The 15,811-nt window shown below is 35.2% G+C and overlaps 1 protein-coding gene across 2 annotated transcripts in view; it reads right to left on the bottom strand.

Moving 5' to 3' along the window:
- Positions 1-209: 209 nt before the first annotated feature.
- The window catches only part of IFT80 (intraflagellar transport 80), a 54,227-nt gene continuing 38,625 nt past the window's right edge, over positions 210-15,811 (bottom strand). The window contains exons 12-19 of one of the 2 annotated variants that reach the window (XM_050902593.1): positions 12,139-12,203; positions 11,194-11,329; positions 10,358-10,505; positions 9,407-9,578; positions 6,438-6,527; positions 6,168-6,340; positions 4,896-5,019; positions 210-2,070 (exon numbers count right to left, since the gene is read on the bottom strand). In XM_050902593.1, the coding sequence (XP_050758550.1) occupies positions 1,957-2,070; positions 4,896-5,019; positions 6,168-6,340; positions 6,438-6,527; positions 9,407-9,578; positions 10,358-10,505; positions 11,194-11,329; positions 12,139-12,203 (1,022 nt within the window). In that variant the 3' untranslated portion in view covers positions 210-1,956. Of the gene's footprint in view, positions 2,071-4,895; positions 5,020-6,139; positions 6,341-6,437; positions 6,528-9,406; positions 9,579-10,357; positions 10,506-11,193; positions 11,330-12,138; positions 12,204-15,811 lie in introns of those variants that run through there. The other variant, XM_050902594.1, reaches the window with a different exon arrangement.

Genomic DNA, 15,811 nt, shown 5'->3' with positions numbered 1-15,811 from the left:
CCCAAGGTCGGACAGGTACCAGGTTACTGGCATATTAGAACCTGGTAAAAATAAAGAATAACAGTGCTGTTCCAAAATATTTGTTTTGCTTTGTGTTCTATTCTTTGTTTTTCTATTTAACACAAACATGCTCAGCACAGCATGTAGTTCAGGACTGGATGTGCATGGAAAAAAATTGATCCCATCAGCGATAAATACCTTCAGGTCTTTATTGTGCTTTGGCCTAGGAACTAAACAACCTTTCCCATCTCCTACAAATACAACGTTTTTCATTAATACCGAGGCACGGAGAGCCAGCTTGAAGCACTGCGGTACCACTTTCTGTGAACGACATAGACATCAACCTGAAGGGCAGTCAGTCTAAGACAGTACCTCTGCAAGCGGGGCATCCATTCCACCGTTTTCTCTCATCTTTGCAATGGTTAATTGTTGCACCAGGCATTTTTAAGAAGCCGAGTGAATTTGCTGCCTCTGCTGTACTTCCAACTGGCCCAAGAATAAAAGAGCAAGATTGAGCTGAGACCCTGAACTTTGTATCACCACTAGACCGGTCTTCAAAAATTGCTTACATTGCATTACAAATCTGAGGCAGGCTTCATAAATTTAAGATTAAACACTTGCCATTAGTGATATTTTGGGCTCAATTCTGGAACTAGTAAGTGCTTTCTGCAAGTCAATGGAAGGTGAAAGTGTTCACTTTGCCACATGTCAGTACACCAGCATACTGCGGAACTTCAAATGAGCTACATCAAAATTGTTGTTTTATTTAGCAGTCAGGTAAATCAATGGAGATCACCTAATGCATCATGTATTAGATACATTTTAAAAAAACCCTTTTTTGTTTTTATTAAGAAATTTATGAACTATGCAAAAAAGTGTCACATAATGATTTACAAAACAGAAGAAATTTGCCAGACATACAGATATTTAACATTTTGATGGTAACACTTGAAAGATACATATTATACAATGTCAATTGTGAATAACCTGCTCACGTATTTATAATGCAAAGGGCTTCTGCAAAGAACATGTAACATATGCAGCCACTTTCATATGTAAACCAAAGAAAAACGTATCTTGATGAAATAACACAAATGTAAAAACAATATTTTCAAATCAAGTGCTTTGGGCAGAAAAAAATACGTGGAAAGCTCTTTCTTATTTTAAATTAATATGATATTTTAACCTTAAGGAAGCTCTGAATATCGTTGTCAAGTATACATGTTAGATGCTACAAAACCAACCAGTAACACCTTTTGTTACTTCAAACAACATTCAAAGCACATTCCATAGTATTCTAAACAATTTACATTATCTTAGAAAACACCCTTTATTGCTAAATAGTTTGCTACAGTGACGAACCTGAGTTGCTGAAGTAATCTGAAATCATCCACTGAAGAACTTGCTAGTACATACATACTAGCAGAAATATGTATTACCATAACTGTGAGTGAAATATTCTTTTGTACTTTATAGGTGCAAGCTTCTTTTTTAATTTTCAACACTTACAGTTTGCTAAATTTGTTTTAGGGCAATTTAAACAAGTCTTTTCAGAGGTCCCTGAGGTTGCAGAAACAACCAAACTACTTAATTAGGTGCTTAAACAGGGAAATCGGTACTTAATTAGAGGCAACCAAGGTTAAATAATTTTAATGGCAATGAAAATTTAAAAGCCACTAACGGAAAGACAGTTAATTTCCCTTTTTTCTCATACATGTATTACGGACTACAATGTAGCTACTCACTGGAGCTAGGGCATCAGAATATAAACCCAGCTCAAAATGAGACTGTAGTAAATAAATAATTCTGCCTGTTATCCAACAATTAACAAGAACTACACCAATTCTCACTCCTGTTCCCACAAAATGTTTGCTGTGGCTTTTTTTATTTATATTTGTCAAAACATGCCAGTACAAAATATTCAAGAAGCACTTATTAAGGTGACCAGAAGGACAGTTATTGCTGTACAGTTACACTAGCTCTCACTGCGGGACTGGCTGCTGCTCGTTCTCTTTCTTTAGCAATTTCCATCTCTATTTTGGCTTTGATTTTATTCCAATCAACTTCCAGCTGTAAGAATAGAAAAGCGAGTATGCGGAGGTCAACAAACATTATATAGAGAGGTCAAACAGATAGCTATTCACTAACAGGACAATTTGAAGTTACAATTACAAAGTGACCATATCAATCATTATACAGTTCTTCATGTATAAGTGACAACTTATACTAATGGAACGTATGAAGGCACAGTTGAGTTCTCACAAACTGAGCTTTCCACCTTTAAAATACAACAAGCTTGATATAGTTTAACAAATACTAATACACCTCATTGTGTCTGGCAAAAAAAAACATTAAACCACGACAATAACTTGGATCAACTTGCATCTGATGTAAATGTAATGACATCTGGGTCCTATTACTGAGAATATAGCCCTTCATCAATAATACATGCAGTGATGTCTTTTGACTGCACCTAAAGTCCACCAAGTAAACTGATAGCATATTACACCAGTTATCTGATATAACAGAAATCAGATTTCTGCTTGAAATTTGTCTTCTACATCAATAAATGGTTTAGCTTTATCTTGGCATTTCTCCAGCTGCAGAGAATCGTCATCTTCTGGCTACATTCTATTTCAGTGAAACTTCAGACAATGGATATAGTACAATATCCATGGTACAGTGGGGTACAATAGTTGCCTGTCTTTCCAAAAATGCTTGACAAGAAAGAATGGATCATGGTGCATTTGATGACTATAAAAACATGTCCAAAAACTGGGCAAAAATGTAATTGCGAAGTTCAGTTTCATAGCTGGAGAATTAAGACTGTCAAAGATGGGATGGGAAAAAAATCTCAACTGCTGCGCAGGGAATTTTCAGAGTAGCTGTTATTCTGTTAACTAAGTCATGAAATAACAAGGAAGATTCTCTACGAGGGAAGACGTAACTGCAGTACCCACATTCTCATGTGAAAAGGTTAATCCCTCAATTTAGGATGCATTTACTGGGTCCAGGTGCTTTGGATCTGATGACTGAAATCTTTATGGAGCTCCAGAAGAATGTGTTTGCTTTAACAGATGTCACACAGATGCTAAACATACCACATCTAGGGCTAATTCTGCCATCTAGCCCAGAGAGCTACTTGCCAGTGAAGCCAACAACCATTGCCAGTGACACCTAGTAACTGCCAAGATATGGATTCTCAGTATACATATGAGGTTCATAATACCTTATATATAAAGACATGAGATATAACAACTAAGCACATTGTTTAGATTCCGTATTTGATTGCAGATCAGTGCTCTCAGCTGCAGTATAGAAAAGAGGCAAAAACTCCTTACTTAAGCCTGAAGGAGCTTTAGGTGGTGAGAGGGAAACAGAGACCCTTCTTTTTCCCCTGAGAAGGAACAGCAGCACAGAAATCTTGCTTTTCTCTTCAATGCCCTTAACATTTCCTTCTAACTTTGCTATATGAGTCGGACAGGCTGCATTAAGAATTTAGTTACCACTGTAGCCAAGAGCTTAAAATCCACTTCATTAAGTAGGTTGCCTCCTAGTTTCAGATCCAGCAGACAAGACCTCCAGAACATGGATGCGGAAAAGGACTTCTTTACTCCAGGAACCTTCTGCAGTCTAAGACCCAAGTTTCAAGACTGAGTGTAAGGTGAAACAGGGTCCACTCGCGTCACTCTGCTCACACCTTGTCACTGACAAGGTGTTATTTCTTAGGAACCTTTCCAGAAACTACGGCTTTCTTGATGATTTAAGACAAGACAGTATTATCTAAAAAGTCTCTTTCAGAAGCATCAGGGGATTAACATGATTTTTGCTCAATAATGGATTTAAAGTATGTAGAAGACATACTTCCAGCACAGCAGCCAAAACTGCTGCCTGATAAGAGTGCTTGGAATCTGTTCTGTTATTTTTCTGTATTTTCTAGGTAAAGTACAGCAGAATGGTTCATTGCGGGGCTAGATATTGTGCAGACTTTTATTCTTGCTTAGGAAATGAAACATCCTTAGAAGTGCTAAAAGCTAATGACTTACATTAGAAATCGAGCTTTATTGAAAGTGTAATGGGCACTGTCCAATTAAAGGATATGAGCTAACAGCTTGGATGTATTTCCTGATCCATCAGCTACAGTGGATGAAAGGATCTGACACAGTCAAAATACATGTCTCTCTTCATAGTTTCACCCTCAGAATGCTTAGGAACAGCGAGGGGAAGAGTAGGAAGGACATAAGGGCTGCTCAGTGAAATTGCTGTCTAAGGTGCATATGTGGGTGCCTCTCATAAAGGAAATGCGCAGAAGTACTCCAGTGGAATCTAAGATACTTCTAGCTTATGAACTGTAAGATCTGTCTTCAGTCTTTAAGATCTGTGAAATGCTAATAAATTGAAACGACCTACTGATGATGGAGAGGGTTTCAAGAGTTTTGATGAAATTGTATATTTAGCTATTTATCATATTTGGCAGAACAGTTCGTCATTCACTCTTAATATATATCTGGATACCTTCAGAGTTTGTTACTGTTGCCATCCATAAAATTACATAAAACCGCCTAAGACATTTAAGAGGTACACGTTCAACCATACTAAGGGCTAGCTCCCCGTTTATAGAAAACAACTGTGCCTTCATTTGTATAATCCTTGCCAAATACTAAATATATACATTCCGTATCTGTGCCTTCAAATAAAACACATGCACAACTCTTACTAGCCAAGTAGCCACACATCAAGCTATGAACTTGTACTCAGATGTAAAATCTTAAGATTTGTGTCCACATTTGAATCAAAGAAGGAAAATGTAAGAGCAATTCCCCTCCACCCTCCCAAACTGGCTACGAAGAGCAGGCTGACCTAAAGCTGTAGGAATAATTCTGAGGAATACTTACACCTTCTGCATATTGCAAAAATCTTTTGTTTGTTTCTTTTTTACCAAAGTCCTCTAGGAATTTTTGTCGATAAGCCAGGACTGTGTCAACATGTGTCTTGTGCTTTACTGCTAGTTCTAGGGCCCTGGAATAAAAAAGAAATGGGCTTGTCAGGCTATATAAATGCTCTGGCACAACTACAATCACCATGGTTTTCCAAAATGATACGCTGAAAAGTGTTTGGGCTGCAGGCAAAGATTCCTAATCTATAGTGCCAAGCAGTTTTACGTTAGTATCAGTCACGGGAAGTTAAAAGCAGCCAGCAAAGGAGACTGTCTACTTTATGATGCACGCTATGAAAAATATCCAACAATTATTTCTGTTGACAAACTCATCACATCATTGGAGTTTGACAATAGGAGTCTTTTTATTTCAAGGAAATAAAACAGAACGGTTAGAGTTTAGCACTCTCAATATAAAGGGGCAAAAGTAATAATTTTTAATAACTTTATTACAGCCAGGAATCGCTTCTGAACAGTGTCATAATACACTTTTATGGCGTATGCTACACAGCATTTATGAATATTCTATAGGTGGGAAAGATTAGTCATTGGATTAATATAATTGATTACTCTCACATCTGTTTTCTTCTCAATGGCATAAGGAATACTTATGTTTGATATACACAGTTTTTAGATGAGACATATTAGGCAACATAATAAAAAACACAGATATGTGGGGGAAAACCAACTTTTTGCCCACAGTGATATGAATATAATAGCAGAGAAATTGCTAGTAAATGGCCTCAGAAGGTTCTGTTAGAAAACGTGGGGTTTTGTTTAAGGGAGAAATTCCTACTTTGTTTTCTCAGGCCTAATTCATATTTCATCCACCTACACAGTGCTGGGAGTCTGAATAGCCACATATTTATTTTTAGCAACAAGACATTTCAAAACAGCCTTAATTCTTTGAGGGTCACACACAGTGTGAGGTATTGCTAAGGACTTTTCTGTGTTAACAATAATGAAAAAGCAAAATGTTATTTAAAAATGTCTCCAAGCATGTTTTGGACCTTTATCACGGAATACTTGTATCTTCTAAATATGACAGAAAAAAAAGTTACTTCTTTGATTATTGTCAGGATATGATTTACTTCATCTTTTTGCAGCTCTGGGCAATTACAGATAGGAAATTAGTCAGCTAAGTATCCGCAATAAAACAACTGATCTAAATAATCTACAGGTTACCTCAGTAAGACTGCTTACAAACATATTGTGTTTGAAGAAATACTACCTATCCCAATTGTAAAGATTAATGTTGACTTGAATAGCTTGATAAATAAGGCCTGTTTGAAGAAGCAGGGTTTCGGCTTCTTGGGTGTTTCCACTGAACAGCAGTATATGAGCCATCCTTGACTCTTTTGATGGAAGATCTTTGATGGAATTGATATACTGAACTTTGTCAATCTGTTAATGAGATGTACAACAGTTTAATAAGGGAGATTAATTAATAAAATTAGTTTTGCAACAATTTAACTGGAAATAAATAACACCATTTTCTTACCTCACCAATTGATGCATAGGCGATTTCTGCTGTAGCCATGTCTTTGTTGGCAACTGCCATAGCAGCTAAACATGCCCACATAGTTTGATCCTGAAATTTAAAAAAAAAATGCAACTCCTAAAACTTCAGATATTTATTATCATGCTAAAAGGGACTTCTCAAAGGAAGTATACAAGTCCTAAAAATAATGTATTATTATTGTTGTATAAATACAACATTTCTCAGTATGCCATTTATGGCACCGTGGTCTAAGTCTCTTATTAGAAAGACACTACTTAATTATTTCTCAGAACTCCTTCATTATAAAAACGTTTATGTTGTGATCAGCTGAGACTGACTGCGTGGCTGAATGAATCATTAGTTTTCAGCGTCTCAGCGAGTAACGAACTCTTGCCATAGTATCACTTTACGACCTCATCATCGGTGTCCCTGTCACTTCTTGGGGAACTATGCTGGAAACCAAAGCACTGGTTGTGGTTAAAAACCAGTGCTTTAACCTGGCTCATCTCAACCTGGCTTCACAAATAACTGTACTGGAACCATGACGCTGACAATAACAATAACTGTGCATTTATCATAAACATACTACAAATGAAAGAGAAAGGAAAAAAATTACTTGACTGTAGAACAGACTATGAGCCTGCTGAAAAGTAAACAACAGCTTCAAAAGTTCTGTCTCCTTTGTGATATTTTCAGTACGTTTTATGTTTAGAATTAAGAATTAGAAAAACTTAGTAGTAATAATAATATTACACCCTTGTTTTCTATTTTCACGACTTTTGCATTTTCTTTCTTTTTTTACACAACCTTAAGGAAACCCCACCAACTCAGAAAAATATTTAGGAAGATCCTGACATTTTGATATTTTCCCTTTTCAAGTCTGACAACATTGTGACAAAAATATACTACTAAAACATATTAGTTAATATAGTTTAGGCTACCGCATCTGAAAACTCTAGTTCAGACAGGAAAAATATAATTTTGCATGCCCTTTTTAGTCCACACGCACTCCAGGAATTAAGTGGGGTTTAACATTTTTGTTAAATATGTTCAATAACAAATTTGAAAATAAACACTTTGTAATGTGAATGGGTTTTTAGAAGCAGAATAGGATTACTATTGATTTAAATCAGAATAAACAGTTACACTGAGTATGCTCTAAACACATTACCATGCCCTGTCTTACAATTGCTTTTGTATGAAATAAAACTGGTACGACCCACTAAAGCCGATGAAATACAGTAATTTAGCCTAAGGCTATGGTTTCACTATCACCATCTCTGCACCTGCCCACATGTTCCTACTCTTTTACCATGATTCAGGACAAGATTAACCTTCCTGCTGGTAGCCCATAATTTGGGAGAATTAAAATTGTTCAGAGAATCAAATGCACACAAAATCTTTGTCATGTTCTCTTCCCACTTCCCTATTATTTAGAAAATTAGGTGATAACATGCTGAAAGCTTAGCCTGAAATTATGCAAGAGACCAAGTTTCTAGGAGTTTTTCACCAATAGGTCTTGCTGTTCTCTCTTTTCTCAGACAGATGGTCCATTTTCTTATTACTGATTGGAAATACTTTGAACTGTCTACCTGGGTTGCCAAAATCAACAAAATAGCCCCGTATCTCCATGAAGAGTTTAGGAATCATGAAAGATAAACACAGTATTCAACCCAAGACCAGCTGTGATGGCTCTCTGTTTACCTTGGTGTAAGGGTATTCCAGGTCATCCCTCAGCCCAAACACCACAAATTGTGAAACAGAAAGGATATTCACAACATGGAGTTTAGGCCGGCTTAGATTACCTTCTATCAAAGACAAAAACTTTCTTTCATAATCAATGGAAAGGAGAAGTCTTCAAAGACTGAGACCTAGGTACCTAACTTAGATGCTTAAAACCAGGTGATGTGAATGCTTTTCACACTGAAAATAAAGATTCTGTTACAGTTATTCTTGAGAGAAAGGCCTTCCTCACTTGTTGACAGATACGGACCAATGAGGAAAAGCTCATAAAAAAGGACAGTGAAAAAACATGATACCTATATTGGCATTTCATAAAAAAAGCACCGAAAATATTAAACATTTTTCCTTTTAAGTATGATTAAACTCATGGGATGACTCTACCCATAAGAATGAAGAGGGTGAACGAAAAGTTTGACAAAAAAAATCCTTGAATTAGAAAACCTTCATATTAATCAGAAAGAAACACTATTATGAATATTACCACCTGATACAGATGTTCTATTTTTAAAGATGATGGATTTAGATAACTCAAAGAAGTTCACATAATACTGTATTTGAAATCTGAAATCCCAGTTCCCACTGCCAAATACTGGAATAAAAGCCTACTATTAAAGGGGTAACACTCAAAATAAAAATCATTATACAACCCAAGTTATCTGGATGTGTATTGATTTAATAATGCAAATACAAAAATATTTGAAATACACATTTAAGGTCATGATAATCATATGAAAGTGCTAAACTCTTTTCTATGAGTAAATGGGGGAAAGGAAGCAGGGTTTGGGGGATTTTTGTTTGTCCGTTTTAAAGACTGCCAGACTCACCTCATCTGTTGCTGTTGCCTAAATACATACAGAAGAAAGCAAAGGAAAAAAAAAAAAACACAAGTGAAATAAAATATGAAAAAATCCTAGGCAACTGTATGTGGAGATGCAGATCATTTTTAATTGGTTATATCAAGGCCTAGTCCTAAAAACTTAAGCTTATTACTAACTTCTGTGAGTACCTGTGTTCAATCCAACTGGACTTTGCGAAATTATGTATATTATGTAATTATGAAAAATGTATGACTTTTCATGACAAGCCCAAAAATAATCAGCAACAAAGCAGAAGAATGGAAATGAGATGTAACATCTGATATGCAATTATCATTATTAAAGTAATACTTGAAAACATAAATATTACAGTGAAATTATATCTGAACATTCCTGATAATTAGCATTTACCTTGACAAAGCGACACAATCTGACAGCATCTTCCCATTTAGAACTACTAACATATTCATGAAGAATCGCAGGATAAGGTGAAATACTAAGGTGAATAAGTGAACCATCTGCTCTTCTAATTGTTATTTGATTTCCTACAAAATGTACAATCTGGGGATTTTTGCTAAATTCACTGGGTAGAGAAAGAAAGGTAAGTTAATATTCACTTCTTTCTTACTGAAAAGAACATTAGGAATTTAAAGAAATCTTTGTTTCAAAATTACAACATGATTATACTTCATTTTCAGAGCACATCAAAATCTAAGCACCTAGGTTAGTCAACAGTTATATCCAACAGGTAGTCGTAATGTTCTCTAAAAATAAGACGATAGTCATGCACATTCACTGGCTGTAAGGCAAATGCAAACTGGGTATTTGTGCAAAAATTTTCAAATACATTTTTCAGTAAAAAAATATTTGGGCTCCCATAACTCTTAGCATGAAATAACGAATTCAGGTATTCTTTATGAAGAATTTCATATCACAAAGTATACAGGGTCAAGTAAACATGTAAAGTAAACATGCTGAGCTAGAAATAGTATTATCTGTGACCTAATATCTTGATACTTTTAATTTCCAACAGATACTTTAAAGAGATCTTTTTTGTTTGGTTGTTTTTTTACAAACAACTAAGGCAATATTTCAAGAGATACGATTAAAATTTTGCTTTTGCATCAAGATGTTATTCTACTTCTAAACTGCGCATCGTCATTTCAACTCCAAACTTTATGATATACCTTATACAACACTTTTTCCTCATTTCCTAATCAAGAAGTAGTAACATGAAAAGAATTTTTAAAGTTGCAACCCTGGCTTCTACTTCAACTGCCAAAATTAACATAATTCTTTAAGGAGTGAGTAAACTACTTAAAATACATAATAATACTACTTTGATCAAAAAGGATATATTACCTTGCATCTTTTTCATACAGAGTTTTTGGCAAAAGATCTTTATCTACATAGACTGTGTTGGGGTAGTACCAGACTGTCAAACGGCTATCTTGAATTCCACAAAGAATGTTAGACGTGTCATTCCAAGCCAAAGTTTGAACCATTGTCCCTTAATTTAAAGATAACAGAATAATATGCATTTCCACAAGAAACTTCAAAATAAAGGCACACTTCTCAAACTGTAGTAAAAGGGTAATTATTAGTCATTCTCAGTTCCTTTTATAAGGACTGGTTTTAACCCCCTAGTTTGTAAGGTAACATCTTACAAACTTTCAGCCAAATTCAGTTCTCTCTTTCTGAAAGAAAGTTCTTTTCAGAATAATGTTTTTTGGACTTAGTTTCGAGACTGGAGATCAAAATTAATACAATGGTCAGACCACACCTTCATATTTACTGTATCATGCATGTGTCCACAGCATTTAAACTTTTAATTAAAAATATTATGAACTTAAGAGTTTGAATTTGCAAGAAAAATGTCTGAAAGATTCTGTATTGAATAATTCTGAGGAATACATCCTTCTCCAATATCCTCTTAGCTGCTTGCTCTGGAATGCAATAACAAGTGCTTAAATGTTAACAACTGCTTTACGTGTAACTGATATAAAAATTATCAGAATTTAGATAAAATGTTCTAAAATTATTTCTACCACTATCTTATGAAAGCCACAGGACTATTTCTAATGTTTTTTCAAGTCCAATTTCACTATTAATTAAAGAGCAAAATTTTGTCTCCTTACTAGATAGAAGTCTATTTGCCTGCTAGCATGTCGTTAAATGTTATTTTGAATTTTTCTTACCTATTTTGACAATCTTCTGTTCTTTTCCAAACCGTTTAACTGAAGTAATGTAAAGATCTCTGTTCTTATCAATAAAAGCTATTTTTCTTTCACTTGTAAGTCCTTTCTGGTCCAAAGCAATCTCCACAATTTCCGTCTGAAAAGGAAAATGAAAATATCTGATTTTTATTTTGGAGATTCATATCACAGAAAGCATGTGATATTCAAACAAATGAATGCTTGACTAAAAACAAGGCACAAAACTCCTAAAAAGCTGGATTGTGAAGACACTTTATGTGTGTCTTCTCTGTTGAATGAAGCATTATATAAATTGAATTTCATGCAGATTAAAACAAAACTGCAACAGAGAAGAGTTAGCAGTTTAGGAATTTACCACAAAACTACAGAAATACAAGTGGCAGTCCCAAAGCAAAAGCTGCCTAAAAGATGAATGTTTATTCCTCTCTCCAAAGAAGCTGCCTAATTTTGCTTCTGTTGTATACCAGAAGAGTGAAGCAAAGTAAAAAGCAGTTCAGGCAATCATTTTTGAAGTAAAAACATTAGAAGCTCAGACTGAAGACAGATATCTTCTCACTGATGTTCTTTTCTTCAATGTTAACAACAGGTCGGCACTAATAAAAGTTGCTTTGGAGTACATGCAAAGCAAACTCAGTTGATCAGTTTTACTGCATAACAAAACTTTTTACCTGTAGTTTCAAACTCTTATGCGCATGGGAAACACGCACCGGTAACTGAACACAACCTATAGTATATCCCTTTGTACATCGACACTGCGTAAAGAATCTGATTTTTGTTATTTTATAAGAGTCAGCTAGAGTTGTCAAGCTCCTTTCTATTAAGATTGTAAACCTTTAATAGGTTATTACACCCATTATTGAGGAAACCCATTATTGATTCTTAATTTCAATGTATAATAAAAAAGAGACATTATATCCTTCACCTTACCTTATGGGTTAGAGGCTTTCCATCACCCAATGGCTTTCCAGATAAAGCTTCAAATATGTAGATAACTGAAGAAACAAAAAATTATATGGTTTATTAGTTAAAAGCAACAGTTCTTCATAGACTTTTCAGAAGAGTTCCATTCATTTTCAGAGTATAAGTTACTGCAGGTGCATACTTATTACTGTGTGCTAGATTTACCAGTGACTTTCACACTTTGGTGAAAAAAGAATCTTACAGTTGGGAAAATGTAACCGTCAGTCTGCTGAGCTTAGGAATAGTCTCATTTTGCAATTGGAGTGATCTGTAAAAATTCTCAAATATCATTATTTTCAGAGCATCGATAGCCATTGAAACATGATATTAGGGACTGATACAGAATTGAGAAAACTAACGTTTTACTTCCTATCACAGCTCAAATGGATATTTACAGAAATGACACTGAGTTCTATCTGATGCAAGTTTGTACCTTGCATTCTGAATAAATTAATGTTACCAAGGCTATCTGATAGATTTACTCAATCTTAACCCACAATTTTGATGAATATGAAAGTTTAGGAAGTGGTACCATTGACTGATATATTTTCCTAAAGGAATTAGTATCAGATATATAGAAAGCTGTCCTTCGAACTATTGGGTAAAACATTCTTCAGAAGCATTCTCTATTTTGTTAATAATCTGCTCTATTTTGAATTCTTAATACAGTGGTCCCTAGGCATATTTTCTTCCAGGACAGTTTAGGGTTTCTGCTTGTCATGATGATAATAACTGGCTTCCTCAAAAAGTATCTGCTTTATCCAGATATACTTGAATTTTATATATAATTCTTGCAATCTTTACCAAAGTCCGTCTGTTCCACTCTTTCCCTGTCTCACCCTTAAAAAAAAAGAAAACCAAAAACCCTCCGAAAAACCCCCACCTACATCATCTGTATTTCTGAGATATCCAGTGAAGACTCAAATTTGCAACTTGCCTAAAAATAAAGTTTCTCTTTCTTTCTTTCTCTCTCTATATACACACGTGTGTGTGACGCACACACATCCATGTGCGTTCAAAAACTATTCATACATACTTTATATATAGTCTGTGAATATACACACGAATTCAGACAGATGCAGGTAGAGTATTCAAATCTAGAGAAAACAGCAACATTATAAGAAACACCAGCTGTAATTTAAGGCACATGATTCCACGTTAGTTCATGGAAAACACAGATGTGACAAACATTTCAGATGTTCAGTAACACATCCCACCTGCGGTTTCAACACATTACCTGTAAGTATACAATATAAGATGAACGTACACGTTCATTCCAAAGGATGGCGATGTTAACATGTTAATCCTGCTGTGCATTTCTTTCACTAGGACACAGGATGTTGGTTTGAGGTCAATGGTTATACAGGCAGAATTAGAAAAAAAAAAACCCAACCTGTAAAAGCAGGTGTTCAGAAAGCATTGGTTGAGTTTGCAGAGGAGGAAAAGAAAGGGTTTTGCACAAGTGTTGCTCTTGGCAGCTGGCTACATATACAAAAGAAAACTAGTTGTTCCTGAGAAGCGCTATTTTTCTCACTTTTATGCATGGCTCCCTGCATGAAATTTATTTTGACCTAGCTGTACAAGCCAATTTTACTGCTACTATACTAGCTATAGGAAGTGAGATTAAGAGAGTTTTAAAGAAAACCACCATACTTAATTGACAAGTAAAAATTGGTTAACTTTTCATTAGTCTACAATGCTTATTAAGGTATTTCAGAAAATAAGTTTGGGGTTGTTTCCACCACCACCACCCCCCATCTGGAAAAACTCCACATCACTTTACAATCATTTAGAACCTAAAATATATCTTTTTTTATATGTATAAATTAGAAATATAAACAAAGGGCATTCTCTCACTTTGAACATCCAGAGAAAGAGAACAGCTACTGTGTATCTTTTAACAGACATGCTCTATTATCGTGGAATAACTGCTCCTAGGGTCAGCAGTTCCCTTTTGAGAATAGGCTCACCTCCCGCTTCCAGCTTCATTAGAGACTGAGGAAGGACTGTAAGCGCAGAGGTACCAATCTTTTTTCTAGATTACTGAAAGAGGAAGAATATCCAAGTAACAACACTGAAGCACAGCAAGTCAAGTCTCTGTTTCAGAGTAAACTAGCTTGTAGAGAGCTCCATGCTACGATGTGTAAACTGCTTCCTGTATCAAATGAGCTATCTTAGATATTTCTATAATGCAGTGCATTATGAAAAACAGACCTGCCCTCAAAATAGGGCAAAGAAAAAAAAACGCTTCTGCTGGGGCGAGTCGAGAAGAATAAACAGGCCTAGATAAGCCACGGTTTCCCGTGCCAAGAATCTGTTTTCCCATGTGCTGGCATATTATAAGGCTTTTTACCACTACTAGTGGAGCTCATATATAAAAAAGAAAAAAAAAAAAAAACACCCCTGCTCATTGCCCTGATGGAAGCTTCTATCAACCGGATCATTTGGAGAGCTTATCTTGAAAACATAGCCAGAAACCCAGCCTCTGTAAATGACAGTTTTGATGAAGATGAGCCTGTGTGCAGAACCAGCTGATAAGATTTTCAGGACACTAGTAGGAATGGTTGGGAGATGGAGATGCTTTTCAGTCTATTCAGGAAGATGGGCAGGGGAACAGAGCAAGAGAGTGAGTTTACCATCAAAATCTTGAATATGCATGCATATAGACAGCAGTCGATATTTATGGATTAATTTTCTATATAACCTCAATTTATTTAAAATACTTCTATTGTTTTTATTCTAACTGCATCGAGGTGTCAATCTGGCAATAAAATAAAGTCTCTGTATTATACATATTAGGTAATACACAAACATACATACTCTTGTGTAATATAAATACATAGACACACACACAGAGGAGAAGAGAAAAGATCAGAAACAAAATACAACTTTTCACTTATCTTTTTTTTTTTTGCAAACTACTGCTTTCTTCTGAATAATTTACACTGAAATATATTTTGCTGATTAAAATCCATTTTAAGTATTACACAGCTACTTTAGATATCTTTAATGTCTTGGTGCTTGAGGATAATACATTCTGAAGCAATTTTCCTTAAAAATGAAATACACATTGCAGTTATATTACTACTCTTAAAAATAATTATTCAAAATGAAAGAAAGTATTTGTTCTCACACAAAAGATAAGGATGTGCAAGAAAAAAGAAATACATGTAAGTTGTATGGAGTAACAAAAATGCTTTGTAACAAGGAAGTGAGAAAAACCTCACCCAATTTTTCTTTTGCTTGGGGAGGGATATTTTAAAGGATCATTACAAAGGTTTTCTTCATTCACCAAGTAATTTAAGTTGCAGGTTATATGCTGAGAAAACTACCATGCAATCAGTACTAAAGGGCTAACTCCCTGCCAGGATCTTCTTTTGTCTTTTGTACTTCACACTGAAAGGTTTTTTTCTATGGCAAAAAGAAGATAAATGGTGGTTCTTTGCTGCAAGACGAAGAATTCTAAAATTCTGAAACTGTTTAAAATCTAATCATTAAGTCTAGGATAACAGACAGAGTTACAGATAATAGATTGAGGTAGTGTCAGTTGGAACCACGGGCAGGAAGTTTTCACTGTTTCACTCTGCAATAACAGCACCTCCTGTGCACAGTTGCTCCCGCTGGTAATCTCCTTACTGGC

This window comes from Gymnogyps californianus, chromosome 10, assembly GCF_018139145.2.
Source record: "Gymnogyps californianus isolate 813 chromosome 10, ASM1813914v2, whole genome shotgun sequence".
Taxonomy (NCBI): domain Eukaryota; kingdom Metazoa; phylum Chordata; class Aves; order Accipitriformes; family Cathartidae; genus Gymnogyps; species Gymnogyps californianus.
The sequence above is the reverse complement of the archived record's forward strand: the minus strand, read 5'-3'. Positions and strand labels throughout refer to the sequence as shown.